The sequence below is a fragment of the Silurus aristotelis genome (assembly GCF_946808225.1).
Source record: "Silurus aristotelis genome assembly, chromosome: 3".
Lineage (NCBI taxonomy): Eukaryota > Metazoa > Chordata > Actinopteri > Siluriformes > Siluridae > Silurus > Silurus aristotelis.
This window is the reverse complement of record NC_139576.1, coordinates 22340359-22367242: the sequence shown is the minus strand read 5'-3', so window position 1 is coordinate 22367242 and position 26884 is coordinate 22340359. Positions and strand designations below refer to the sequence as shown.

Below are 26884 nucleotides of genomic sequence, written 5' to 3'. Positions count from 1 at the left end.
AGAGAGAGAAAGAGATTAAGGGAGTAAGGGAATGAGTGAGAGAGAGAGATTGGGGGAGTAATGAATGAGTGAGAGAGAGAAAGAGATCGAGGGAGTAAGGGAATGAGTATGAGAGATTGAGGGAGTAATGAATGAGTGTGAGAGAGAAAGAGATTGAGGGGAATGAGTGTGAGAGAGAAAGAGATTGAGAGAGTAAGGGAATGAGTGTCTGTGTGAGAGAGAAAGAGATCGAGGGAGTAAGGGAATGAGTATGAGAGATTGAGAGAGTAATGAATAAGTGTAAGAGAGAAAGAGATTGAGGGAATAAGGGAATGAGTGTGAGAGAGAAATAGATTGAGGGAGTAAGGGAATGAGTGTGTGTGAGAGAGAGAGAGAGAGAGAGAGAGAGAGAGAGAGAGAGAGAGAGAGAGAGAGAGAGAGAGAGAGAAATTGCGGGAGTAATTAATGAGTGTGTAAGAGAGATTGAGGGAGTAAGGGAATGAGTGTGTGAGAGAGAGATTGAGGGAGTAATGAATGAGTGTGTAAGAGAGATTGAGGGAGTAAGGGAATGAGTGTGTGTGTGTGAGAGAGAGATTGAGGGAGTAATGAATGAGTGAGCCTCCCCTGCGTGTGTGCTTCAACGCATGTCAACGCGCGGCCCTAGCTTTGAATTTGGCTCTGAGCGCAGTGCGCATGCGCAGTGCGCGGCGTGCTGTGCTGTTGCACGGCGCAGCTGTTTGGGGTTTGAAATTCCAACATGGCAGAGGCAGTGGTCAGTCTATTCCCCTTCACTAACTTGGAATGGTTTCAGATCGCCAGCGCCCGCGCGTAGCCCGAGCCGCCGTCCGCCCGCGAGCCCATCGGATCGATGTGGCTCTGACCTCCGCCGTTCCCCTGTTACACACGCAGGTAAGACTTCATGCTGCCGTTTCAGCCGCATAGCGACCATTTACAAAAAAACAACAACCCTGGACTACGGAAGAGCGCCTTACTGCTTTATCGCCAATGCACAACTCTCTGGAGAGGATCGCTTCCATGCATCATCATAATCACCACCATCACAATCATCATATCACTATGAAAAAAAAAAAAAAAAAAAAAAACTGGACCAAACACATGGTTGATTTTCATTTTCAGAATAGCGGGATTTTTTAGAAGGGGGGCGTTTGCGAAATGCCAAAGTGCACCGGGGTGGGCGAAGTTCGGTGCCTCTGAATGATAGTGGAGTTGCGTTGATCATCGCGGCGTTTGCCGGCTGCAAGAAGGGAACGTCCTCTCCCTCTCCCTCACTCCGGGGTGCGGCTGCAATTGTTTCAGAGTAACTTTCTGGGCTCGGAGGGAAGTAAAAGTATTCAACCGCTGAAAAGTTTTGTCGTGCGAGACGAGCGGGTTTTTGCGTTCACAGTTCAGTCACAGCGCGACGGTGAGATATTTATAAAAAAACAAAAAAACAACAACAAAAAAAAAAAGCCATGCGATGACATGATGAGAGAGGAGAAGATATCTTTTTAAGTGTCAGGTTTAAACGCCATGCATTGAGTTTGATCAGGAGGAAGCTCGGGGAGAAAACTGACATGAGCTCTGATGCGTGGTTTTACTCCCCACCTCTCTCTCTCTCTCTCTCTCTCTCTCTCTCTCTCTCTCTCTCTCTCTCTCTCTGAGCTCCCCAATAGGTTTTTTTTATTGTTGCAGCTATTGCGCCTTCTCCTCCCTAAATATATGCATGTAGGTTAAATGAGTACCTGATGAAATAAAGGCCGTCTGCCCACCCCCGGGTTATACGGCAAAGGGGAAATCCGATAGCGGAGAGAAGGAAAAGTGGCCGCTCTGAAAAAACCCCCACGAAGCTCCGGCTTTCGGAATTCCTGCGGCTCTGCTCTGTTCTCTCCCCCACTTCCCCTTGCTCTATCCCGGCAGTGATGATCAGTAGCACCGCTCTTAATGGTACGTCTCTTTCGCTATCTTTTTTTTTCTTTTACCTCGTACAGGCGCTTTGTGTGTAGTCTTTAATCTTAATGCATGGCAGACGATGATCATCATAGATGATCATATTTGTGTTTAGTGACAGATCGCCTACCTGTTTGAGTGCCTTGCATAAAAAGCGCGTTTTAGATCCATTTTAGATCTCATTTCGAGTTATCTAGTACATCAGATAATCTTTTCTCATTAGACTGCATGGACAACAATAATAATAATAAATAATAATAATAATAATAATGATCAAAAAATTGAATAATTATTTTTAGTAGTAGTAGTTGTAATAGTGGTAGTAGTATTAGTATTATTATAAGTACTAATAATAATAATCCAGTTTGTATGTTGTGAATGATCATTCATTTCAATTTCATTGTCACTTGGTACTTTGTTTTATGTATACTGTATATACTTTTTCTATTTCCTCACTTTTTTCTGTTCCCTGTTTTTTTGTTTTTGTTTTTTTATTCAATTGAATTATTTTTGCATATAGCTCAATCATCAAATTTCACTTTAACCCTAACCCTTTTTTTTATTATATAACTATATATAACTTACTTATAAGTGTGTGCTGTGTATGTTATTGCATGCATAGCCATTTTAGGGGCCATTTTATGCATTAGTGGTCCTTGTCTTGTAGGTGTGTGTATGTTTGTGAGAAAGTTTGCCGGACAGTTAGCTGAATTCGTCTCCGTGCATTATTTAGCCCGGTCATGTTGTTTACAACCTGCCCAGTACAGCGTTATAGTGTATATTTCTGTAATCCACATCCGATGTTCGATTTTGGACATTCCGTCTTTAAATACACCTGATTTTAAATAGGTTAGGTGTTATTATTTCTAAAGCTGTCAGACTTAACTTGTTTAACATGATTGGACAAGAGTAATGTGTAAACAGTTACATTTTGTTTAAAATTTTAAAATCAATTTCAGAAATGTTTGTTTTCCACAATTTGTTTGAGTGATTGTGGACAATATTAAGCACACATCAGTTTTCTAATCTAATCTGGATCGTTCCAGTAATGCATGCCTATCTTGAAAATAATATTTCCCTGGAAGAGTTTTTTTTTCTTTTTGTAGCGATGAAAAATCACTGCGCACCCGAAAAGCGTTTGCATTTAACCACAGAATCAAAACACTTTCAAGTGTGTTTTCAACTTTTCTTTTTCACTTGGGATCCATCAGGAGAACAATTAACATTTACATATTCACATGGATTTATTATACCGAAGGGATTTTTTCTTCCTGTAGTGTGTTTTTATCAAAATGCATGTTGTTGATGGCATTTCCTGTAAGTTTTATTGTATTCTTGGCCTGATGGTGCTGTAAAAAAGGATGAATAATCTGTTTTCTTAGATTTCATTTGACTGGGGCAGAAGTGGCCTCATTTAATCTATAGTACAAGTCTTTTCAATCAGCTCTCTCTCATCCAGCATGTTACTGGAGTGTTTCAGACAGATTTTTAGTTTTAGGTTTTCCTTTTTTTTTATTCAGTAGCAGTTTTTCTTAAGGTCGTTGCCCCGGCTGATTATTTTAACACAGCGAGAGGAGGATGTGTGGAAAAGCTGCGGTGGTCTCACATACTTCTGTTTTAACCCCCAATGTGCCTATCAACATGTTAACCAAGTTGACAGCATCGTTCACTCGTTATTGTGTGAGCGTGTGTGTGTTCGTGCATGTGTGTGAGTGTGTGTTGACATGAAACCTCATGTTGAGTTTTGTGGTGTGCTCGATGACAAATGCTGACCCCTCCCCTTTTCAGCACCCTCTTTAACTTGACGTGTTTCGTGTTGAGCACGCAGCCTTAGGGATACACGCATTCGCAAGTTTTATACTATTAATACTTTTATATCACGTGCATAACATTTTTTATTAATATAATTATTAATTTGTGCAATTTTTAAAAGAATTTTCTAAAACTTTTTTTTAAACAGATTCATTTTAACAGAACAAATAAAACTGTACTGTCAAGCTAGTTTATATTATTATACATTTAGCATTTTATCGAAAGAAATGTATACTTAAATTGCTTAAAACAGCTGTTCGTTAAAGAAAAAAAAATCTATTATTTATTTATAGTTTGTGAATTATTTTCAAGCACATTTAATGATCATTTGTGGTGATAAAATGTAGCATAAGGACCAGCCATATCATATTTGACCACATAGATATTCATAAAAAATGTGTTGTATTTAGTATGAATGTTTATAAGTCCATAAGAGTGAAAGGAGAAAGGACGCTTTTGTTAGAAAGTTGCTATGATTGTACACACAAGCCGACATTTAGCAACTATTCCTTAAACACACTGAATTAGTATCATTTCGATATTTTCTTTTAAATAAATTCTAACTCTTGCTGTTATTTTCCCAGTGAATATAAGGCAGAACTTTTTTCTTTAGATCGACACTTTAGTGTCCGTAGTTTGTTTGTGACACACGCATTACCAGTTAACTCCTTCAGAGTACAATTTCATTCTCTAGATGTTAGTTTGCTAGCTGTGATTTTCTACTTCTTTGTACTCATTTGTCAGTAGTTGGACTGAGCCCTCGGTGCTCTAAAAAATCTGGCACAGTGTAACGGGTTGGGTGTCTAACCGGCACAGTCCTCTTGGGATTGTTTGTATAAATGAGACTGACAGTTTTTATCTCAGTGTAATGGTGACAATTAAAGGAAGCTGTAGAAGAAGTCGACCCGCTGGTAGACGAGCACCTTGGGGGATCTCAGGGCCTGTTTCAAATTGATGAAACACTCATCCATACAGACGGATACATTTGTCAGTCTCTGTAACAAACCTCATTCAGTCTCTCTCTCTCTCTCTCTTTCTCTCTCTCTTCAAGCACCGCCCAACACACACACACACACACACACCCTGCTTCGTTCGAGACAAAAGCCTAGATCGAATGAAATCAGTAGCGGGTTGTCATCTTTAAGCAAATATGTTAAATGTTGTCTCGTGTGTTTTTCATCAGGAAAACTGAGGAAACCCCTCAGGGAGAGACACATGCAAATACAAATTGCATTTCTGCTGAGAGAGCCCCCGCATCTCTCTCTCTCTCTTTCTCTCTCTCTCTCTCTCTCTCTCTCTCTCTCTCTCTCTCTCTCTCCCTCTCCCTCTCTCTTCCTTTCTCTGTGGGTCTCGCTGTCTCTCTTTCTCTTTCTTTCTATTCCTTTCCCTCTCTCTTTCTCCCATGGCAGCTGGCTGTGTTATCTTTGTGCGTTTCACATAGTGCTGTCAGTTCTTTCGATGATCTAAGTTGGGGCACGTTAGAAAGGAGCTGCAGCTGTCGGTTGCTATACTGAGAGATGTGTAAGCTCTGCTGCAGAGATGAAGGACCTCAAATCCTTGACATGCTCCCTCTGCTTTCCCCTCCCCCACCTCACACACACACACACACACACACACACACACACACACACACACACACACACACACACACACACACACACACACACACACACACACACTTATTTAGACATATATTGCCCATTGGATTGCCACATTCTCTCTCCCTCTCAGTCTCTCTGTCTCTCTCTGTCTCTCTCTCTGTCTCTCTTTCTCTCTCTGCTCTCTCTGTGACTCTCTGCCTGATTGACAGCATATGTGAATGCATGTTTTTTAAATAGATATTATCATTTACCCCTGCTGTATACAGACACCCCCAGCTCCTCTGTGCATGCTGTCCTGAGTCATGGAGCCAAAGGGAAAATATGGTGAAAATTCCACAGAGCTGCTCTAAATAGCAGCTACCAAACAACAAAGAACACACAAACTGTCAGTTTTGAGTAGTTATATTTAATTTGTTAAAAATTATTCAAATCAATTGGTGAATATAGATCACTTTAAAACATGGTGAAGAATGGTTTTTTTAATTTGTTTTTTTTTTTTTTTCGGTTTAGCGTACCTAAACAAAAATATTGGTGAATATGGGTGCACTAATAGCGTAATGGGATTATTGTAAACTGTGTGTGCAGTGATTTATTACTCCACCTGTAATGGACTGCATTTGTCCATCGTCTATTTTTTAATGTTAAAAAGCTGAATTCACTTCTGAATGCTATATATAGTGTAGAGAAAAAAATAATCCCTAAAACAAAATGTGCAAAATTCAAATAAAATCTTTGATGAAATTTATATCTGTATTAAAAAAATAAAATAAAATATATATATATATACACACACACAACATTTTTTATTAATCATTTGTTGAGCAAATTATTTTGCGCAGACAACTTGTTGATGGTTTTAAGACTATATGTCATGTCAAGGTTTTTTGACATGACATATAGGATGCATCTAATCCAGAAAAATGTTTATGCCTTTCTTTGGAAGTTGATAATTAAATAGGGAAAAAAGCTAGGAAAGAGAAAGAGAAAGAGAGAAAGAATATGTGTGTGTGTGTGTGTGTAAGTGCATGTGATATTGGGCAGCATTTTTCGATCACCATCTCGATTCACGGCTGGCGAGAGACACGCTGAATCCGCCGCAGTAACAAAGATTGACAGATCGACGTAAATGTGTTGCTGCGCACACTGGACTTCCATTCATTACAACGCATCACCAAGGCAACACAACCTGACAGCATCGTAACCGCAGCAATCACACCGAGCTGACATCAGGATGTGAACTGCTCACATTCCAGTTTGGGGAAACGTTTGATTTTTTAATGTTGTTTTTAAAGTTATCGGCTCATATAAAACAGATGATCATTTTGTTTAGAAAAAACGCAGCATTGCTTGCTGACTTTTGTTCAGGAGAAATTTGAGATCATGGTTGATCGCGGTGTCATGATCAGACGTGTCATTTTAGATGGTCAGAACTAGAACCTTAGAGCGTTTTTATTATTTTGCACACAGGTAGTAGTCCATGTTCTTGACACAACTGCTGTAATCCAGTAAAAGTGAGCCTAACATATGTCTTCGGCGTTTGGGTTTACTTTCCCTCGCTGCCCTTCACCGGATCTCTATCTGGCTGTGAAGCAAAGCGACGGTAGAACGTCTGCACAGAAGTGATTTCAAACCGCTGATCCCCAGGTGTCCACAGTGAGGTTTAATCATAATACATTTTAACTGTCCCTCTTCAACATTCCTTTACATTCACAGTTTCATATGAGCAATTAGCATTCCCTTCTACAGTGACAGGAGCATAGACGTTTACCTTAATCACTGACGTCTTCATTTCTCTGTTTACATACTAATTAGACATGATAAGCTCCCTTCTTAATGGGCTCCATGAAGGCAGAATTTTATGCTGTTTAGTTCAGGTGACACACAGGTAGTCACAAACAGAAATATACAGAGACATGTTCGATTTTCTATGTACCTGTTTGGAGGTGGAACATGATAAATATTCTCATATATTAAAAAAATCAAAATAAAAAATATATATATATATATATACATGCATACACCTCATTAAAAAATATAGAATAAACTTAACGACAGAAAACTAGAAAAATGTTAACTAATCTAGCTCGATCATTTTTAGTATTGACACAAAAAGTATTTTTTACTTTTAATAAGGATAGCAGTAAGTGATGAGCACTCAGGTTCGAAGCATTTGTGCATTGCGCTCTGTCAAAGACATTACATGCTAGTTTTGAATTTTTTTCTGATAGCCAGAGAGTGGAATCAAAGCTGTTTCAGGTCTGATCAGAGGGCAGCGTGAATTTCTATCCCTGCTTTTATTTAAGGCAGCGTTTTCTTTTAACCCTTGCTCTTGTGCTGGTGGTCACCTTTTTAAATCGTTCTTAGCAGTTTGAGGGGAAAAAAAATTTCCGTGTTGTTTGTTGCTTGTTTGGCCTTCTCTAAATTGTGAAATTGAACGATTTGATCCCAGCCCTGGCAAGACCTGCGCCACAGCAGAGCGACAGTTTGTATAGAGTGCAGAATATCGGCGGAGCAGATGGATTGTCTGTGGCTGTCTCCCGCTGCACCAATAACGTGCTTTTATCACCGAACAACCTTGAAAAATGAGCCGTGCATTTGCAGTCCTCCTTCAGCGCGGTGTGCTGCGCTCTCCAGGAAGGATTTCTATGGGCAGTGATGTGAAAATATAATGAAAAAAAAAGTCACCATGATAATCACATAAAGATCCACAATACTTTACACGTTTAGCCTGTTAAAATCTGCTGGAACACCAATGTTTTTTTTCCTCCTGTTCACTTAAAGTCCTCTTATCCTTGGCCCAAATATTATATCTGAATCCCTCCACTCTCTTCCATGCTCTATGTCCTTGATATATGCGGATGTGGAAGGTTTTAATTAAGTAAAATTGTAAATTAGTTCTTGTCCCTTACCGTCTAAAGGGTGCAGTGCAAAAAGTCACCTGTTTCCTTCCAGCAAGCGGAGCTTTATTACAGGGTGCTAAAAACCCTTTTCTCCTATTCATTTATTTGATGTTTCTTGACATTTAAATTCATCGGAAGCATTGTAAATTACACAAAGACATAGAGGGAGGGGGAAAAAACATGGCTTCAGAATATCAGTCATTCTGAGCTCAGCTTGGAGAGCGAATTATATCATCTAATGAGAACATAAAATTGTAATTAATGCATCGAAATTAGCCTCTGAGAAAAATTGTCTATTGATATGCATGACAGAAAACATTCATGTGCTTGAATGTGAGCGCCAATATTTTGGCTTCCTCCTCCCACTGGCAAGAGAAAAAAGAAAAAATGAAATCCTTCAGGAATGATGAATTGAGTCATCACGTTCAGCAGCTAATTGTCTCAAATTGATATTTTGATGTACTACTAAAGATCACATAAAAGCAGTTGGATCTTAATTAGTATGATGATCATAGGGAGATGTGTGCGATTGGCGCGGCGCTCCGCTAACTTCCCAGCGCTCCATTCATCCTCGGTACGGGCCCGACGCGCTGGCAGCTTGGCACCACGCCAAGGATTGACGTAGGGAAGCCGGGCTCCAAAGCAGAGGTGCTGTTTGAGGACTATCTGGAGGACTGAAAGCCAGGAGCACACAGGAGCTCAGTAAGACAAGTGCGGAGAAGAGGAACGAGATAAAGAATTGTTGGTAAAATGCCATGAAGATTACGGTGTCAGGCCTAGAGAGAGAGTTTTGCCTGAAGCATGCAAAGCCTCATAGGGAGGTTAGTGGTTAGCATCCATCAGCAGTGCTATAGAGCTCTGAGCTAGTGCTAGCCAGCTAGAGCTGTAGGGCAGCGGCATGACCATTGACCCGGCATACACTGGTATTTGGACGCTGTACTGGGCTGTTTGCGATCTATAGACTGAAAAAAAATAAATGTGTAAGGAAATATTATGGAAGAGGCATGACCTCAGTTTTTGGTTAAGCCTGATCACATTTCAATATATTTTAATATTCAGTGTTAGCTCCTGTTAATATGTCAAAGCGATGCAGATAACAGTAGCTGTAGGAACTTATCAGGAATCTGTAGCCACACTTTTGGCCCCTCTTCTGGCTCTGGGCTCTGACTGGAGGCTTCTAGCGTTAGCCGGTGGGGGAGGCAGCCGGCACTAATGATGAGCCGTAATGTAATTATCTCATCTCAGCCGTCTGTGGAGCAGCACTTTTCAGCTGTGGTGCTCACCGACACAACGGTGACCCCGACTCACCTCGGCTTTTACTGCTCCCCTCCTCTCTCTCTGGTATTACCCCACCGCCTGCCACCTTAATATGCAGTCTGTGTGGTGCTATTTGGGCCGAGGCGGGTACGTTCCTGTCCCTGTCAGGATCGGCAAAGCTGCTAACAAATGTGCAATAAATAACACACACTTTACACTGTAAATTGCCTTTTATAAAGAAGGTGCATTAAACATGCATTAGAGCTATATCTTGCGTCATATTTACGTATAACCTCATAAATAAGGAGTGTGGAGTATGAAAAGAATTGTCTTCATCACTAAAAAAAAAGAAGTATTAGGCCACACCCAGACACCTACAGTTATTTAACCCTTTTAATAGTCAGCTTTTTTTTTTCCAGTTATTTATCTGTCGGCATATATTTAAGTATTTATTATCAAAAAATGGAAAGATGCAGTGGTGAGACGAATACAAATTTTTTACATTTTAAACTTTTTTAATACAAAATTTTAATCTGCTTCTAAACGATTATTATAACATTTCTTGCCAAGGTGATTTTGAGCTCTAGATAAAGTTTGAAAAATGTAACTTGCCACATGCACACATTGTGTGCATACTGCTGCCTGGTTATTACTCTGGTATACCTTTAATTTGGGTATATGATATGAAAATATTTATGCTTGGTGCTGTTGGAATGAGCTGTAATGCATGTGAATTATTAAAGCGAATCTGCATAAGAGAATGTGTGTGCTTGAAAGGTGCCCTTCATCCGTGTCCTCCAGCTGAGAGGTAATTACAAAATAAATATGCATTTGATGAATTTAATTGCTGGAACTGCTCTACATGCCATATATATATATATATATATATATATATATATATATATATATATATATATATATATATATATATATATATATATATATATATATATTCAGTACTGTATATATTTATACTTCAGTAACTCAGCACTAAATGAAAACGGGTCTGTTAAGCAGTTGACATTGTCAAACTGAATATCTAGCGTCATTCCACTGGATCAGCTGCATTAATGCAAAATACTAAATTCTTTTCATTCACCCATCCCCCCTCTACACACCCCTCCTAATTACTTGTTACTAAAATAAGGGTTTGTGAGTCACTTGATTAATATCACAAACATTTAGGTTTAGAGGCCTAGGAGAGGAGAGCTGTAATGATCATTCCCTAGGGACATTGATGTGTTTTTTTTTTTCTTTTTTCAGGATGTCAGAACAGCTGCCCTACCCTACAGTGACCCCCCTCTTCCCCCAACACCAACATCACCACCACTTTCTTTTCTTCTGTTTCTCATTGCCCTCTGCATTTACTCTCTCTCATTTTTTTTCTCTCCTTCCTTTTTACCTCTCTTAAAAGAATTACCGAAACTGACCCTATTACAATAGTAGAAAGTCAAACCAATTTGATTTTGAAAGAGCCTGAAGGCTTCTCTTAATGAAATGCTGATACTACAAACCATTAGGTACGGATAAATGACAAAATGAAAGAAATCATTTTTTGTACTATGTATATGTATTATATACATCTCATTTTAATGTATAATTTTTTTAACGCTTTTGTTTAATTGTTAAATTGCAGCACTACAGAATTAATATCACCTTGATGTGGTTTTTATTTACTATATTTTTAATACAGTTTTGTACAATTATTAATCTTAAAATAAACGCCAGTATTTACAGGCTTCAACATACAGGTTGAAAAATAATCAGTTTTCCTTTTTTTATTTTATTTCCAGTCATATATTTAATGTAACATTTTTTTTTCCTCTATTCTATTTTCTGCATAATTCTTTTGCTCTGTTTTTTTTTTTCTTTTTTTATTATTTCTTCTAAATCAAATGGCTTTGGGTCAAAGTGTCATTTTTTCATTTTCACTCGTGTTAGTATGTTGACAATTTGTTTGATAAAGCAGATATTGCGAGGGAAAGAAAGTGATTTAAATAAATAAAGGAATTTTGTTTTAGTGGTTATACCCTATGACACTTTCTGAAAAAGAAGCAGATAATTGGGCATAGCATTTATGCATGGCATGTGTTGTGCACATAAAATATTTATTTGTTATTCAGTTCATTGTTGCCCTTTAAGAGTTTCTTCCTCTTTAAGAAACAGGCAGCAGTAAAAATGCTTGTTTAGAATGTGTCCTACTTGACGGGCCCTTTAAGTGTCCACATGGAATTAGATTAATTTAAAAGAGAAGGAGAGAATGAGGGAAAAAAGAGCGCTCATAAGAAGCGCAACATCATTCCCAAGGTTTATGAGGGCTGACGCCTCCTTTGTGCTCATTATCGGCAGAAAACCTTAGGGAGTAATGTTGACTTTACACTGTCCAAAATAGCAGCTCCAGAAGAGAGTGACGCTTCTTGGCTTTGTGCTCACCTGCACCTCTCAGCCCTCGAGAATAAGCGGAAGGAAAGGCTGCAGGTGCGAGCCGAGATCTGGATTACGGCTCACGCTTTTAAATTCGTCTCAAGAAATGGATGAGCCAAGGAAACCGGCACTTGTTTGGCCGATTAGCGATAAATTGCTCTATCTATCCCTTTTATCCCTTTTTTATCCTTTTAGCACTTTTGGCCCGCAGAAATATTTCCCCTTTATTTCACACTTTCCCAATATTTCATCCCCAGCATATTTTTAATGTTTCCAAAAGCCTTTTTTTACCTCTTTGTTTCCATTATTCATCCAAAAAGTTCTGTAGCTCCAAGGCCAAGGGGTTGAAATTTTGTGTCCAATGAAATTTATGTGGAGCTAAGTCAGCGTTTTCTGTAGGAGCGCATGTGTATGTCTGTATGCTAAGCCTTTGTGTTTGTGCGTGTGTGTGTGTGTGTGTGTGTGTGTGTGTGTGTGTGTGTGTGCTGTCATACTGTCACTAAGTCCTAATGCCTCTCCAGAGAGATACCTGGAGAAGCAGCGTACCCAAGCAGACTGCCTTTAGCGGGGCACGACGCTGACATCGGCTTCCCGCTGAGACTAGAGGTGTCACTGCATGTATGTAAACCAGTGACAGATGAGTGCAGAAAACACACACTGCTGAGGGAAAGTCTGCTTCTCATCTGCCTTCACTTACAACCACAGCACTGACAGAGCGAGAAAAAACATTGAAGGCCTGGGAATACACACACACGCACACACACACACACGCACACACACACACGCACACACACACACACACACACACAAAAGCACGACCCATAGCTTGTACAGTGGCTCCTGTTAATAGATATTTAGGACCCAGTTCTTGAAAGGAAAAAACACCTTTACTTAGAAACAATGATTGAGGAATTTAAAGCAGTAAAGATTTCCTGAATGCAGTGAGACCCACATCCACAAACACACAACCAGTAGCTTGCAGCATGGCCCTGATTAAAAGCCAGTTTTGACTAAATTCTTGCTCACCATCGTGCAGATTTAGCCTGAGCTCTCTCGTGAGAAAAGGGCCAGGGCTGTAATTGCAAACGAATGAGGATTTGCCGAGTTGGAGCCTCGGGCAGTGTTTCGGGTCAAAGGTCACGAGGGGTCAGTGTTACACTCACGGCAGCCTCACTTCAACTCTCTTTCTCTTGAAATAGAAGCTGCTACGTCATACCGCCGCCAGCAACATGCAATACAAGCTTCCCGCTACCCCCAGGCTATGGCTTTACACGTGTGTGTCTGTGTGTGTGTGTATATATATATATATATATATATATATATATATATATATATATATATATATATATATATATATATATATATATATATATGTGTGTGTGTATGTATGTGTGCGTGTGCGTGTGTCTGTATCTGCGTGTGTGGCCAGTGTCGGAATCCAGGAAGAGCAACGTCTTTTAGAATCGGATGCTTACAGTGTTTAAACAGAGATGATCGTTAATGAGATACTATAGAACTACTACTGATCTACTGCGTTTGTTATATATTTAAAAGAAAATGCATGTTTAAAATCAGCACCTGCACACCGTAGTACAGAGATAAACAGGCTACGCATGTGCATGTTAGTGCTGAAGCATTTTGGCTCTTTAACTTTAAAACATCGCTGTCTGAGGCTTGACAAAAACAGCTTGAGAACAGAACGGCTCATTGTCTGTAGAAAAGAAAGGTAACATTATGAACATTGTTCAAGGACAACAGAGACCTCTATTAACACAGATTACAGACAAGCATAATGGCAAGTATTTCAGGTTTTCTGCAAACAAAATCTACATCACATATCACTATTTTTATCAATTCGTTGTTCTTTTTTTTTTTTTCCTTCTAGTCTCTGGTGTTATAAATTTAGCTTTGTGATCCTTTGCCATTTTGACAAATTGTTTAATATTGCGATTTCCAAAGTTGCACTTCTGCATCGTGGTAATGAAGTTGACTATATTTTTCACATAGACTCGTAAGCTTGTGTGAAATGAGCTCATGTGTCTTTGCAGGCCCTTAGGCCATCTACACCTTCCTATTCGATTTCCGCAAAGAAAAATGGTATTTATATAAGGTGAGCCTGGACGTTAAAAATTGGCTATATTTGTATCTATTTTTCCATTTTCCAAATCATTAATGTGCACTAGTGTTTAAGTAAATCCATGAGTCATCTGCTAGAGTCAGTGGTTTTGTTTGCTGTTCTTTTTTCTTTTTTAATCCCTGTGCTAGTGGGTTTTTTTTAGTGGCTGGCAGTGTAAGAAACCCGATTCTCATTTGAGCAGCGAATGACCCCGGGCTCTGTATATTGATGAGTGGGATTTGTTCCTTAATAGAATTGTATCTAATTAATTAGCTTTTAATTGGGAAGAATACAGAACATGCAAATACACACTCGTGCTCGCATTCGCTCGTTACTTAACTACGTAAATGATTGTACGTTGATTTCCTCTTAATGGAAGGTGGCCACTTATGAAGGCCTTTTCAGGTTTGTTTGAGCTGTTGAGCTGTTTGCATGTGCGTGTTTGCGTTCTACACAAACTCATTATGCTCAGTGGACCAGCAGAATACCAGCGAACAGGAAGTTAAATCCTGTTCAATAACAAAATTTTTTACATTTCATTAAATTGTTTAATGACAAACTATGATTATCTTTGTGTAAATAAATGACTCTATTCAACATCATACTTAGATGGCATATGGAGGTTAGTGTAATGTGTGTTCTTTATGAGGTAGGCATTAAATTGCATGCAGCTTACTGTTTGCATACTGAGAAGAGGTGAAGGTAAAGGACTTATGTTCATTCATTTCATTTAGTTTTCCTTTTTTCTGGGCCTAATCAAGACAAATTGACATCTACCTTTTTTTTTTCTTTCACACATTTCCGTGTCACACTTTCTCCCGTCCTTTCTCAGCTCTACAAGCCATTCTCGCCACCCCCCCATTCTGCCTCTAGCTGTCCTTCAGGCCTCACTTCAGCTAATGCTTTCAATTTACTGCCATTAAGACAGCCAGTGAGCCGCCTTATTTCTCTGTCAACCCGTTTCACTTTCATCGCAAGCTGCATACTGAAAAAGAGCGTCCGGACACGAAGCTGAGCAAAATTCATTTGCCTTCTGTTGCAGGAAGGAAAACTGTGCATGATCAGACTAGTGTGCAAAATGTCAATTCAATATTCATCCATTTAGAAGTGCAGCGGTGCTGTCAGCAAGCGTTTCTATTTTTTTTTTATTTTATTTTTTTTGGTGCAAGTATTAGTGTAGCTGTGAATGGGCACTGACACTGCCTTTATAGCTCTTAAATAGAGCTGAAAGTGGTGTGCAATGAACGCTATTAATATTTATTAACACTCTGGACCAGGAGGTTAAAAGCAGCAGTTTTGTTTGGCTGTGTGATTTATTGTGCTGTTGATGGACTACGCAGCTGTGATGTTGAAGGTTAGACTCACTGCTGTACCCATCACAGAGATTCATATGTCCGTGACTTTATGGAAAAATCACAGTCATTTTTGCATGGGACAATTCACATTATTTTCACATTAGTGCATGGACTTGGACTCATTACAAATCTGTTCATGTGATTTGTTTGATCATGTGGATGCTGTTGATGCTATATTCTTACTATTCACATTAAAATAAGGGATATATATATGTGTGCATTTATCTGGATTATATGTGTGTGTGTGTGTGTGTGTGTGTGTGTGTGTGTGTGTGTGTGTGTGTGTGTGTGTGTGTGTGTGTGTGTGTGTGTGTGTGTGTGCGCTGGGGGCTGGTGCTTTTGCTCAGCTGAGTGTCATACCCACATTAGCTGTGAATTATACCTTTTCCCTCTCTTCAAATCGATACGGCGATGAAACACGAACACTGGCTGCGAAGTATCACTCTATGAGAGAGAAAACAAGAGTGAGAGAGAGATGGATCAACATGTGCCAAAGAGAGAGACAGATGAGTACTCGTGCACTGAGACCTGTGGCTTTAAGTCTCCAGAACACACTGATCCTGAGGAAACTCAAGGACTGAGAGAGGAGGAGGTTTTAGGTTTTGCATAATATAGAAAATCAGACCCGATTTGACCGAGATTATGCTCACATAGCATTTGTGGTAATTTTTTAAATGTTCAATAAATTATAGAGGAAATTTGAAGTTTTTTTTATTCTGTGCACACATTTTAATTATAATCTAATCAGCCACTTCCAGTCAAAGTTTGTAATTGCCATAATAATACTGAGGAAACCTGCAAGTCACTAAATCATGTTAGTCATTAATGTGATTCAGGACAGGGCAACATTGACACTGCAGAAGGCTGTAATGTCTGTATGTGAACATGCCAAGTGATCCCCACCCCCCTTTTTATTTTTTATTATTATTATTATTATATATTTTTTTTTAGACATAAATCTTTAAAGTGTTTACTTTGCTCTCAGGTCAGTTTAATTGAAGGTAAGTTACTAATTAAAAATTAGTTTCATTATTCAAAATATAAAAATGCAATAATAATAAGAGCACAAAAAATAACAATAATAATGATGATGATGATGATGTTCATACATAATTGAACAGAAATCAATTAACAATAACAAATGGAAAAACACAAATTAAAGTAAATATTAAACGAACACAGTAACAAAAGAGTAGCAAAACGAATAATAGAAATCGAAAGAATGCAATAAACTAAATAAAAACAATAAAGAAATAAAAAACAGAACAAAGGATATTTGATAGTTATTAAAAAAAAGACTAAATGAAAACTAAATGAACCATAAAAGTATAAATTCTAAAAGCATATCAAGAGAAAAACTGATTGAGTGTAAAAAGTGTTGGTAAATGGCAAATAATATTAAAACTAAAACAAAACTGTAAAAACAAAAGCACATGCAATCAGACAAAATATGTGTTTGTAAAATTTTATTTTTGAATAGTAGTAACAAGTGACAAAAAAAATAAATAAATACCTTAAGAATTAAATAAGAAGAATTAACAAAACAAATTTGTTATGTAAGGGTTAGGGTTAGAGGGATGAACCCAAAAAAATTTAATAGTTTCTAAAGGGGAAAAAAGATAAATCATAAAATTTGATTTGTGGTATTATATATAGTACAATACAGCAGTTTATATTGTCGGTTTGTTAAAAGTGTGTACTTATTAAGACATGTCGCTGTAGGCCTGCTGGATGGTAGGTAGGTTTTAGAGGGTGCTGAAACAAACTTCACTGCCTCCTGTGTGCTGTATAAAGCTCAGATCTGTATTCTGTGATGTGTGTGGTGTGATCCTCTATTTGAGCTGTGCTAGACTTTGCCAGTGGGCGAGCCAATTTCCCATAACACCCCCCTCCACTCAGGAAAGTTCCCCATGCAGCAGGGCCACCTCACTCCAGTAACTTTGGCGCAGTACAGTCCAGAGATTTCTATTTCATATTGACCAGAGATTGCTTCAGTTTCCTCATTCCACCTTTTGAGCGGCCCGTGTTCTGCGCCTGACCTTCTCCTGCCACCGCAGTCAATAGTGACCGCCGAGCAGCATGGGCTCCAGACGGAGCAATGCTATTTACAGCTGACCACCATGTTGTCTTTCTCTTTTGTCTACTGCTCTTAACGCTTAATCGTTCGACAAAAGCATTATCGGGATTTTTAATTGCAGTTTATTTGTACATTGCTTGGAAGAACAATACCCAGAGAGCTCAGAGAGACATGTTTAGCTTTTCCTTATTTATTTAATGAATTCTTTATTGTCTTACATTGAGCAGGATTTTATCTCCTGGTTTGATCACATTAACACAGAAGCGGTGGACACACCAGTCACATGTTCTGTTTGTTAATCCGCTGCATGTAGACCTGCATGTTAATGGTAAGGAAACAGGGTGTCATTTTGATATACGATCAGTGGCAGTAATTACATTCTGCTGTTATGTACCTTTTCCTGGGGAAAAAAAGAAAAAAAAAAAGCTTTCCCCAGGCAGGGAGTTTCAAGAGCTTTGTTCATATATGTGCCAATTTTCTACTATCAACGCCTACCAGTATAGAGTGAAGAGCTTGAGTAGAATCTCGATGTGTGCTACACTGAACATCCTCTTAGATATAAGCCTACTTTCATAATGTAAAATATGTAAATGACCCATTTGATTTGCATATATTGATCTCCCCGTAGTGTCATTTTTCTCCCACAGCTTTAGTGAAGTGAAACTTATTCGACTCGAAGTTGGCCAACTCATAAATAGACATGTCTTTAAGTTTGTGAAGTAGATGGACGAATTTGGTTCCCAGAGGCAGATTGAGCCTCGCTCTGCACTACAAAGGATTTTCAATCAGGAGAGACGTAAAAATCAATATAGAGTACCATGGGGCTAAGGGCCTCCCTTAAGGAAAATGTGTGCCTGAAGTTACTAAGGCTAATAAAATCTGCTTAAAACAGACACAAATGTAGCACAAAAAATCGAGATGCTGAGCAAAGTTTTATTTGTGTTCTTTTGTATTTCTCTACAGACTATTTTCTATTGCTTTCATACCAGGGGGCATTTAGGCACATCATGCACTAATGTATATCCAAACTGATCTGCTGGTCTAGATGCTCTCTCTCTCTCTCTCTCTCTCTCTCTCTCTCTCTCTCTCTCTCTCTCTCTCTCTCTCTCTCTCTCTCTCTCTCTCTCCACAGTGGTTTAGAGCTTGGCTGCACCAACAAGGCTGTTTAAATTTCGTTCAGATATCCAGTACCGACGAAGCTCTACATTTTTCATAAGCCACAGGGCTGGTCAGTTACCACATCTTTCATTTTTTATTAGTCTATACAAACAACAATACTATAATAATCACTAATAATAATAGGTTTAAAAGCACTAGCTTTATTATTGTTACTTTAACTACTGTGCAAGTTTTGTTGTTTTGGGGTTTTCAGAACATGATACAGGTACTGTATATGAATGCAAAATGCAACAATAATGTAATGTAATTTAAGTGTAGTAACACCCATATTCCTAAACCATACAGAAATGTGAAAAGAAAAGTATTGCATGTGGTTAGGAATGTATTTTTCATAATTTGTGTAGCCAAATATTAATCTTATTGAATGGGTCCTTTTTATCTATTAGACTATTCATTGCGATTCACTCATAATCTTGTCACTGTCCCACCCAGCTCGCTGATTAAGGATCTAACTCTGCATCCAGATTACCGTAGTGCTGCTCCCTGGTATTTCTATTGTTTATCTATCCTATATGTGATATATATTAGGATTTGCGACCATCAGCTGAAAGTTCTGGTGATTATAGTTTGGAGACTGCAGTGGGTCACATGCTTGTAGCATCTGCTATGGCGCATTATAGCTGCATAGTCTATTTTTGGGTAAAACCTTTAAGTGGAGCTTTTGCAATGTTTATTTAAGTAGCGAGTGTTGCAGGGCTTGATGCAGCTGTTCCCCTACTTTACCTGTACTATACCCTCCCTGTTCCACCATGCACCTGCAGATTAACTCTTAACTGAGGGTTTTTCTTAGCTAAATATAGACTCACGTTTTTATTCTTCTCAAGTGTCATAGAAAAGGGTAGTAGAAGAAGTTGAAATGTAAATGACTGAGAGCATAGGAGGAAAAAGGTGATGGAGCTTTTCACTCTCACAGCTGTGTGGGGTTTATTTTGTGCTTGACGAACAGTAAGCATCAGAGAACACAATCTAGTCAAGCACTCAAATGACTCCGACTGTAAAATGCACAGGCTGTTAAGTAGCCAGAGTGTAAGAATTTATTAACCACATGCAATTTTTGTTATCTGTGACATATCTAATTTTTCAAGAGGTGCCTTTACTCACAGTTGGTCAGAGTGAAATGTTTGACTTGTATTCAAGTGCACCTTCATCTAATCAGAAACAGTTCAGCTGCAGCCACCCATGTAGAATAGGAGGCTTTGCATTTTATTCTTCTGTAAACAGAAATTTGCACAAACAGCACATCGGCGCTTGAATGGTTTTATTAATTACATCAACAACATGTTAACAGGAATCGGATTATCCCATGCAGAGTTTATTTTTCCACTTCACAATCACTTTTGTTGTGCTGTGTGTAATGGAGGGTGAGTGTGAAGTAATCACAGGCCTGAATCGGACCACTGAACGAGGTAATGTGCTTATTTGCAATGGACCAGGTCTATTGGTTTGTAATTTAAATGAGTGCCTGCTGTCTTTTGTATTTGCTGAGAAGTGCAACCACAAATATGTATGTGCTCAGATCTTTTTTTTTTTTGTGTCCATTTTGTGATGGACCGCATCATCTGCTAAATGTAAATTCTTCCCTCGTTAAAACCATTCATTGTCCTCTGGGCCATGGCCTGATTCGTTAGATTTTTCTTCTGAGCCAACAGGTAATATTGTTCTCCAGAGCTGGCTGTGGTGGTTTTGTGGATGCACCGAAATTATATATTTTAGCAGGCTGGTCAGTCTCAGGTGTCCATTGGACCTGGGATCCTATACGAATTAACAACAGTTGTCAGAAGTGTGTGGTCTGATATGAGGTTTGTATGAGAATGACCAGGTATGGCATTGTGTGATATGTTCCCAGCATTCAATTTATTAATAATTTTATTTAACAAGCAACTAGTTTAGCTTGGTTAAGGGTGTGTGAAGGCAGAAACCTAGACTCACAAATCAGGGTGCTTTTCTAGATCTAGACAACAAGGTGGTTGGGTGATTAAGTTCTGGAGAACCTCAACAATCTGGCAGTTTTCCAGTAGGTTTCAGAGCGTTACTTTAGATTTACCAGCCAGAAAGTTGGTTTAGCACCTTGAATGGTTTTGGAAACTAAAAAATCTGTGGAGTTGATTAATTAGCTTCATCCTTTATTATTATTATATTAGGATTATGACTTTGGGACAAGGCCTTTGGGGGATGAAATAGAGTTTGGTCAACTATGCTTCATGCAGAGAGGTAATAGTCTTGGGATCTTCTCTTCTGAAGTGTGTAAGTGATCTCTAGAGACATTGTGTGTGCACATGAGAGAGAAGAGGACTGTGTGAGGGGCAAAGAAAAAGAACAGTGGACCAAGTGTAGTGTTCTCAGACCAGGACAGTGTTATCTAAGTATTTAAGGTTTCTCAACCCTAGATTGAACCCCACAACCTTAACTCTAGGTATGAAAGCAGAGACCAGGATTTCCAGCAAGGAAATGCTGGGCTCTTGAGCAAGACCCTTAAATCCACAATTGATCTGTATGTGTGGGCTGTAAATCTTTCTAAGTCATGTTAGATAAAAGCATCTACAAAATGGAGAAATGTAAATATGTCCTGACACCCACAATGTCAGACTCATCCATCAATCTTATGCTGAGAGGATTCAATCCAGAATCATCTCTACTCTCAGTGGCACATGCCTGTCTCATGGATCATTCGGTTTTAAGACATTTTCTAGCTAAAGTTAAAAATTCTTCACACATGCTGATATAGACTTGTGCCCCCCCCCACCACCACCAACGAGTTCATTTTTCCCTCTTATTGATAAATAGTCTCCTCACATTGCTTTTTGTTTGTTTGTGAGAGAGACAGAGAATAATTTAAATTTAATCTCTCTGTAGTACTGAAACAGGGCTTTCCAGCCACTGTTGATGTGCTTAGCTTGCTTTAGAGCTCTCCACTGGCTCGGCAGTCTTTTGGCCTCTGGTGTCATGCCTTAATGAGCATCATTTGGACAGAACAATGGCGCTGCGCATATGCCCGAGACCCCGTGAATTATTGCTTTGCATAAGAAAATGCCAAATGTGAAACACTTGTCTCTTTCGCCTGTCGAGTGTTAGGCAGACAGAACGCCATCATGGGCTATTAGGCAGTGCAGGCAGCACTGTCAACACCAGCGCCTCATCCGCTCTGAAATCATCTATGATTATATGGAAAGGTTGGAACGTTTAAATTTGCATTTGAATGATGACATGCAAGTACATTAACAATGCTATGATGAATTTAGTGTGATGTGTTATTATATCTGTTTGCTTAAAACCAGGCGTTAGATTTTTGTTCAGAAATGTTCTGTTGTACAGGAGGATGGAGACAAGGTTTTTTCAGCTGTCTATTTTGCTTTTATGTCTTCAGCCATAACTAGACCACACCCAATACATTTTACTAAGTGTCCCCAGGATTCAGTAAAGCAGTCAGAAGGTCTGTGATTTCATTTTATTTTTGTATGTTTTTACTTTTTTTTATTAGAATTGGCTAAATAAAAAGCCAGCACTATCATAGCTATTTAATTTATAACCAAGCTCTAATAGTTATTAACTTGCTTGACTAGTCACTTGAAAATAATGGTTTTAATCCACAACTTAATAACTTAAAATCATGTGGGCCTATAAATAATATGAACTTGTATATATGTTTTGTCAGTGGAAGAAGTAGAATGCGCCCTATTTTAATGGCTTTTAAAAAAAAAAGTTAAATTGCGCACACATGTGCCTTATATTTGAATTTTTGGATTACATTCAAAAATAACTCTGTACTGAGGGGGTCCATGAATTCATTTTTATAGATAAAAGGGTCCCTGGCTGCAAAAAAAGTTTGAGAAGCGCTATTCTAGAGGGGAGAAATTAGTTTTTTTTTTCCCATTTTATTTTTGTTTACAGCAAACGTGAAGTGTGCCAGGCTTGGCACCATCCTATGCACAGTACAGGGTTCCTGAATTTGTAAGAAATGTGTGAACTACTATGATCATATCTCCTGAAAAGTTGTGATTTTGGATATTTAAAGCTTTTCCACAATTATTTTGTTTATTCAATTTATTTTCTTATTACACTTTAGAGAAGACAGGCATCAAAGTCAACATTAAAATTTCCGAGCTTAGACTAAACAATATATATATTAGAGCTAGAGCTGTCAATCGATTAATTTCATGATTGTCATGAGTTACCTCACATTAATCGCAACTTATTCAAACATTTTTATCTGTTCAAAATGTACCTTAAACTAAACTTTTCAATTTGTTAATACTCTAATCAGCATCAGCATAGACAAATATGGATGCTTTATGCAAATGTATGTTTATTATTAGTGAAAACATTCTCAATGCAAAGCATGTAGGGAAAATTGTTTTTTTTTTTATAATTAAAATGAAATTGCGTTAACACGTTAATCCTGAAAGCCCTAATATATATATATATTGTAACTGCATGTGGTTATGCCTGTATAGCTTATTTGATAATATCTATCTATGTTTTTTTAGTTAGACAGGTGTTTTCATTGACCTGCAAAATGTATCAGTGAAAACATGATATGATTTAAACGTGCAGCACAAATGCAGACACGGTAAATTTCTCTGTACAACATCAATAATCTCTGCATTTATGTGAGACTGATTTACATCAGTCTTGCTCTAGAGCATGTGTTCCATAAAAAAAGCCAGGTGCCTATTATATATGTACATGTTTAGTTTTTTTTGTGTGTGTGTGTAATAGAGGGGATGTATCATAGCTGGTTTCAATTGAGTGTAAACATTTAAATCTGGCTCAGAAAAGGCTGCTGAGGCCCTCGTGACACCTCGAGATACATTATTCAACACACTGACTGCAGAGAGAGTTTGAGTCCCGGCCAGCTCACTTTCATATGCACAAACGGAACCCAAGCTGCCTGCTCTGATCTGCCGGAAAACTCGAGCCAGCGCTGGACGCTCGCTAGCCAAAACGAGTTCAGCGTCATGCAAGTCTTACCAATAGATCACTTTCACACTCTTTCACCACTCGTGGACAGGAAAGCTCTCAAGTATGCGTTCACCCGTGGCGAGGCCTTAACATGACATCTCTAAGATTTTGAGTGTTTTACTGTTGTTGCTGTAATGTAACATCTAAGTGTGAAATGCGTTAATGGTATTGAACGAACTAAAGCATACATTATTAGTGAATTTATTCTTTTACAGTAAAGATTTTCTCTATATGGTGTTCCTTTTTATCTATACACTTGAATGTTAGATTTGTCTCTAATATAGGATTTATGAAATGTTAAGATGTTCAAAACACTTTTCCTGATGTAAGATTTAATGTCAGTTATAGCTGTGAATAGTTCAGATTATTTCAAATACATATATATTTTAAATACTTACAGTATATACTCATAGTTTAGAAGACAACAGCTACAGAAATTATTTTTTTTAATTTTTAATTTTTTTTTTGGCAGAAAAATATATTGATGCCTGCACTTCATTTATTTTAGATTGTGGCACAGCTGTGACTGTGTATTACTTCCTGCAAAAAAGCAGTGTTTGGACAGTTTGGTCATTTTAGGTGGACATCTTAAATGAAACTTGAAAATATTCATTGTTGATATTCAAGGTTTCACTATCAGTACTGGGGGAAGGTATTGTGTATCATTCTTTGTGCCATTAGTGAATTAAAGTGAGTCATTTTAGGGTAAAAAAAACTACTGTTTTCTACTACTGCTGGAGAAGTTGTGCATAAAGAACATTTAAACATTTTAAATTGGTTATTATCAGGCAGACCTTTATTTCTAGTTCTTTGTTACATATATTTTTTAGCAGGAGTTGATCAACATGGAAAAGGGGTGTAGATTTTGCCTTTGTCCGCTGCCCGTGCTTCCTTTACAGAAGAACAAATAAAGATATTTTTCATTCACCGTGCTTCTGATCATTCTCCGTCCTTGGAAGAAACTCTTCACTTCAGCATATCTGATTCCTCTATTGAAATTAAATTACCAAGGCTTGGACATTTAGATTTTTTAAATGTGGGATTTCTGTTCACTAAATTCAAAGCATTGACAAATGGTTGAAAGGAACTTTGTGTTCATATTCAATAGGTAATTTTTATGTAGTTTCAGAAGACTTTGTTATGAACAAGGTCAAGTGCTCCTCACAACACAGTTTCTACCACAGTACCTTGGTTATACACAAAATTTTTCATGAGTGTGTTTGTAATATTCTGACTTGTCAAACCCAGAAAATCCTTGCATTATTACTTTACTCATTTACCCAATCACATTTTTTCCAATAAGAGTGAATGTCTTTGAGATCACTTCTCTCTCTCTCTCTCTTTCTCTCTCTCTCTCTCTCTCTCTCTCTCTCTCTCTCTCTCTCTCTCTCTCTCTCTCTCTTTCTCTCTCTCTCTCTCCATATACATATTAACTCTTGAGAAGAAAAACTATTGGCCGATAACTGCTTACAGGCATCAGCTTATTTTATTTATTTATTTTTTACTATGGAAGGACTTTGGCGTGCTTAAGAATTTCACATTTAAAATATATGAAAGACCACATGACCATCTGCAATTTATCTAGGCTAAGAATCATATTTAGACAGCTGCATTAATGACTGTTTAACCAATACAGAGTTCAGTCTTTTCACCTGTGCTTTAGGCAGGTTTAAATGTTTTGTGCTTTATAGATAGAACGAGAAATGAATATTAAAATGAGTAATATGAATCGGAATAGTAGCTTTAGGAGGTTAATTTATTAGTCAGTATGTATTTATTTATTTAGTTGTGTCCACTAAAATGCATACATAAAATTTTAATTTGTTTTAATAATACTTGTACAATTGTATTTTTACTAATTAATTTTTATAAACCTCTGGATAAAGCGTAAAGAAATCAGCATGCTTCTTTTTAACAGCATTTACAGAAGGGTATCATCAGAAATTATCCATCGACAGGCCATAATTTCTAAGCAAATTTATGCTCTTGGTATTTACTGCACTTTGCACTTGCGGATTAATTTTTTGAGTCTTGTCAGTAACCCATAAGTAATTTAAATGTCAAATTAGTCAGTTAAATGATTCATTTAGTTTTTTTAAACAGACTATTCAGTTACACAATTTGCCTAAAGGTGCAGCCTGATCATGCGGAAAAATAATATAAATTTTTAACATTATATATTACAATATATATAAGTCCAAACTATCAAAATATTTAATACATTTAATATTTTTCATATTTAAAAATGGTATACTTTTTTTTTTACACTAATATTGCTTGCAATGAAAATCATCGAACTCAGCTGAGAGAGGGGCAAGCCTCAGCCATAACCAAAGATTTACTAATTTCAATATTTAAGCACACTAAATGGCGGAGGTGAAAAAAAAAATCTAGTTACTCTGGGTTATGAATTGTGTTTGGCATGGATGCAAATGCGAATACAACATGCAAGCAAATAAAACAGATCATGTAAAAAAAAAAAAAAACTATTTAAAAAAAAAAAAAAGGCACTGACCTGCTAAATGTAAGACGAACAAATCTTGACTTGAAAAATTAGCAGATCCAAACACTGATCTCTTGAAGAAGAGAGCAGTAAATCTCATCCTAGATTGAAAGGATTCACTGACTTAAGGGGTGAGGATCAGTTTCAGCACTCGTGCAATTGCAGCAATGTCTTACACAATTCGTGGATGCTTAAAAACCTCTGACAGACAACAAAATATCTGACATGCTGTTTCATTCTCATTCTCATGAACGAAACGTGCCTAGTACACTAAATGTGTTTTTTTTTTTTTTTTTTTTTTTAGGGATGCGAAGAGACACAAGGGATAAACAAGGGAGGGAAGGAAAAAGAGGGAGGCAAGGGGGAGGGAAACATCTCTCTGTTACCTCACTTCTACTAATGACCTTTAAAGATCCATTTTGGATTACGTAGGAAAGTCGTTGTGCTAAGCATATGATGGACCCTTCATGAAACGAGGGCCTTGAAAATTATTATTGCAAGCAATATAAGATAATGGATGGCCATTATTCTCCCTGCTGTCATGTTCACGTATATTGTCTACTCTTGAAATATGATGTATCCACCATACTTACCAGCCACTTAATATCAGAAAGCGAATTGCGTGCAATGATTTATAAAAACGTTGGTGGAATGTGCGTTGTGGTGCGGTTATTGGCTAAATAATTAGCTCATTGGCTTTGGATTGATGGATAAGGAGAGTGCATTACAATGTGTATAAACGACATGAGAAAGAAACACTTAGATTTTATAGGTT

At 37.9% G+C, this 26884-nt stretch overlaps 1 protein-coding gene across 2 annotated transcripts in view; it reads left to right on the top strand.

Moving 5' to 3' along the window:
* The first annotated feature begins 512 nt into the window (after window positions 1-512).
* The window catches only part of fign (fidgetin), a 39624-nt gene continuing 13252 nt past the window's right edge, over window positions 513-26884 (top strand). The window contains exon 1 of one of the 2 annotated variants that reach the window (XM_083538002.1): window positions 513-888. In XM_083538002.1, the coding sequence (XP_083394128.1) occupies window positions 624-888 (265 nt within the window). In that variant the 5' untranslated portion in view covers window positions 513-623. Of the gene's footprint in view, window positions 889-1448; window positions 1924-26884 lie in introns of those variants that run through there. The other variant, XM_083538003.1, reaches the window with a different exon arrangement.